This window comes from Macaca mulatta, chromosome 7, assembly GCF_049350105.2.
Source record: "Macaca mulatta isolate MMU2019108-1 chromosome 7, T2T-MMU8v2.0, whole genome shotgun sequence".
NCBI lineage: Eukaryota > Metazoa > Chordata > Mammalia > Primates > Cercopithecidae > Macaca > Macaca mulatta.
Window position 1 is genome coordinate 172,035,680 of NC_133412.1, and position 2,784 is coordinate 172,038,463.

At 49.6% G+C, this 2,784-nt stretch overlaps 1 protein-coding gene across 1 annotated transcript; it reads left to right on the forward strand.

Annotated features, from left to right (window-relative positions):
• The first annotated feature begins 479 nt into the window (after positions 1-479).
• LINC02914 (long intergenic non-protein coding RNA 2914) lies at positions 480-1,551 on the forward strand. Its single transcript, NM_001194226.2, has 2 exons — positions 480-678; positions 1,373-1,551. Exons 1-2 carry the CDS (start codon positions 480-482, stop codon positions 1,549-1,551), a joined length of 378 nt encoding a protein of 125 aa, NP_001181155.2.
• The last annotated feature ends 1,233 nt before the right edge of the window (positions 1,552-2,784 follow it).

Below are 2,784 nucleotides of genomic sequence, written 5' to 3' on the forward strand. Positions count from 1 at the left end.
TTGTTGCAAATTCTTCTGTATTTTTGTCATGTGGTTGGTTTTTAACAACTCTTTAGAAATGCAGAAATATTCTTAGCTCGAGGGCTATGAAAATAGACTAAGGGCTGAATTTGACCACAGGCTGTCCTGTGTTGACCCCTGCTCTAGAGCCTGGATGTAGAGAGCCATTCAGAAGGCTATCAAATTACCCCAGGTGAGGAGCAGGGAGAGCCCAGGCTGAGATGGAGAAGAAAGATCAAGAGCCCATTCTGCAAGAAGCCTGCACAAGTTAGGGGCTGGTGGGGAGGTGCAGCAGGTGAGGGGCCCCTGGAGGAGCCATTCCCTCCACAGTGCCTGCAACAGGCTGGGAGCCCAGCCCAACACTAGCTCCTCACTGAGAACCCCCTCCATGCCTTTCTTAACCAGGGTGTGGAGGCAAGCACTGAAGGCCCATGACCAGCCATGGGAGCCACAAGAATCAATCGCTTCCAGTAGGATTGATGCATTCAAAAGAGCCTGGGGCAAGGCTGGAGGCCACGAGAGGAGCTTCCAGGCCACGCAAGCAGGGAACAAAGCCGATGATCACACTCCCATCAGTGGGCCACCTTGGTGAAGGGAAATGCCCAAGTTCCCAGCACCTGCAGAGCCTAAGACATAACAAGCAGCATGCCCTGACACTCACCAAGGCCAGGTGCTGTGGTAAGTATTTCCCATACACTGTCTTGCTTATTAAAATTTCACTAGATTCCCACATGGGACTAACTATGGCTTAGAAAGGCAACCACTGTGGTAGAGAGTGAGAGTGACTTGCTGACTCTGCTGTCCCACAACCTTTTCCCAGGAGTGAAGGCTCGGGAAACAGGCTTACTCCACCCAGCCTCCTTTTTCTCCCCTGTAAAATCGAGACCATCATTGCAAAGTGAGGGAAAGGGGAAGAGTCAGTCAAACACTCTGACCAGCGCCTGGCACCAGGTACAAGACTGACGTTTGCAGTCATTGGGGTTCTTGCCCTGTATCACACAGCTAGCAAGGGGTAGAGCCACGACCTGAATTCTGATAAATCACTAATTGATCATAGGAAAAAAATGTACAACTCCAGGTTTCCAGATTTCCTCTATGGAAAAGGAAGCTACGTGTCCTTTCGATCTTCAAGAGAGGATAAAATGAGATAAGCATTGGATAGAGCAATTTACCATAGCAAGGAGTGCTTCTACCAGTTCAAAGATGACTGTAGCATGTACCTAGGGGCAAGAGTGAGGTCACTGTCAGAGGGTGGCTGGCCCCTATGGATGCTGGAGGCGATGTGCACTTGGCAGAGAGGGAGGCTGGGAGGGCGGTGGACACAGAGGCTTCCCTGTGTCCAGCACCGTTGCACGTTTCAATCCCCCTCCAGGTACGTGTTCTACCTGTTTCTGTACAGAAGAGAAATCAGAATGCCAGAGAAATGAAGAAACTTCTCCAGGTTCATGTAATCACCAAATAATGTCTGCTTTGACCATCTCTGCATTTTGTGCTACACCAAGATTTAAGCAGCTGTTCAAAGGAACAGTGGAACAGATGTCACAGATGTGACTCTTCTTGAAAGGAAGTCAGATTTCATAGATGGAAAGGCTGGCCTTTTCCATTTGCCTCCTCCAGACCCATAAGTTTGGATAGGGGGGTTTTATTGTCCGTGAGGCTTATGCATGTGTCAGAAGAATGTCCAAGCAGAGCAATCTAAGTGGCAGGCCCCCTAGGATAGGAAAGAAGAAAGACGCTGCTGACACTTTCAGAAAACTCTTCACGTTTTGTGACATACGTGCTTGTCTCGAGTGATCAGGAGACAGCTGGAAGTCCAAACCATGCAGTAATAGCGGAGAACCTGAGGAGAGAGAAGCTTCCCAGGACGTTCTGAGGTCTTGTGCCGGGCACAGGCTTTCCTTCCTGCAGCATCCCTGAGTCCAGAGAAGAAATCACCCCCTGTCCCGTGGGCCAAGCACCCATGGCAACAGCACTTCGAGTTTGCTGTGCTTAGATTCACTTGTGGAACTTGTTAAAAATATAAAATTCCAACCCCACCTCCCAGGAATTCCCCAACTTTGCATTTTTCTAAGGCTTACTGCCCGAGTGATTTGGGGCACATGTGAAGAGACATTGTCCCGGGCTCCATTGCGTCCTAGAACTCATTAAACAATTGCAAGCGCCAAAGAGCTCCTAAGAAAGAGTGGGGGATGGGGTGGAAGTGTAGAACAAAAGGATGTATTGAGGGTAGGAAATCGCAGAAACATCTTATGAGAAGGTCTCCTTTCAGCTGACTCCTGAGCCAGGAATTGGGAACGGTCAGGAGAGAGTCTTCCAGGCAGTGGAGAGTCTGGTCCAGTACAGGTTTGGAAGCAAAGGAGATCACAGCATATTAGAAACCTGAAACAACATAAAGTCAGCTGGGCGTGGTGGCTCACACCTGTAATTCCAGAACTTTGGGAGGCCGAGGTGGGCAGATCACCCGAGGTCAGAAGTTCAAGACCTGCCGGGCCAACGTGGGGAAACCCTGTCTCCATTAAAATTGCAAAAATTAGCCAGGCGTGGTATTGGGCACCTGTAATCCCAGCTACTCAGAAGCCTGAGGCAGGGAGAATTGTTTGAACCTAGGAGATGGAGGTTGCAGTGAGTTGAAATCGAGCCACTGCAGTCCAGCCTGGGTGACAGAGCAAGACTCCATCTCCAAAGAAAAAACAAACAAACAAACAAACAAACAACATCAAGTCTAGTGTGGGAAGGGCAGGAAGGGAAGCTGGAGACATACCAGGGATGGAGGCAGGGGTCTGA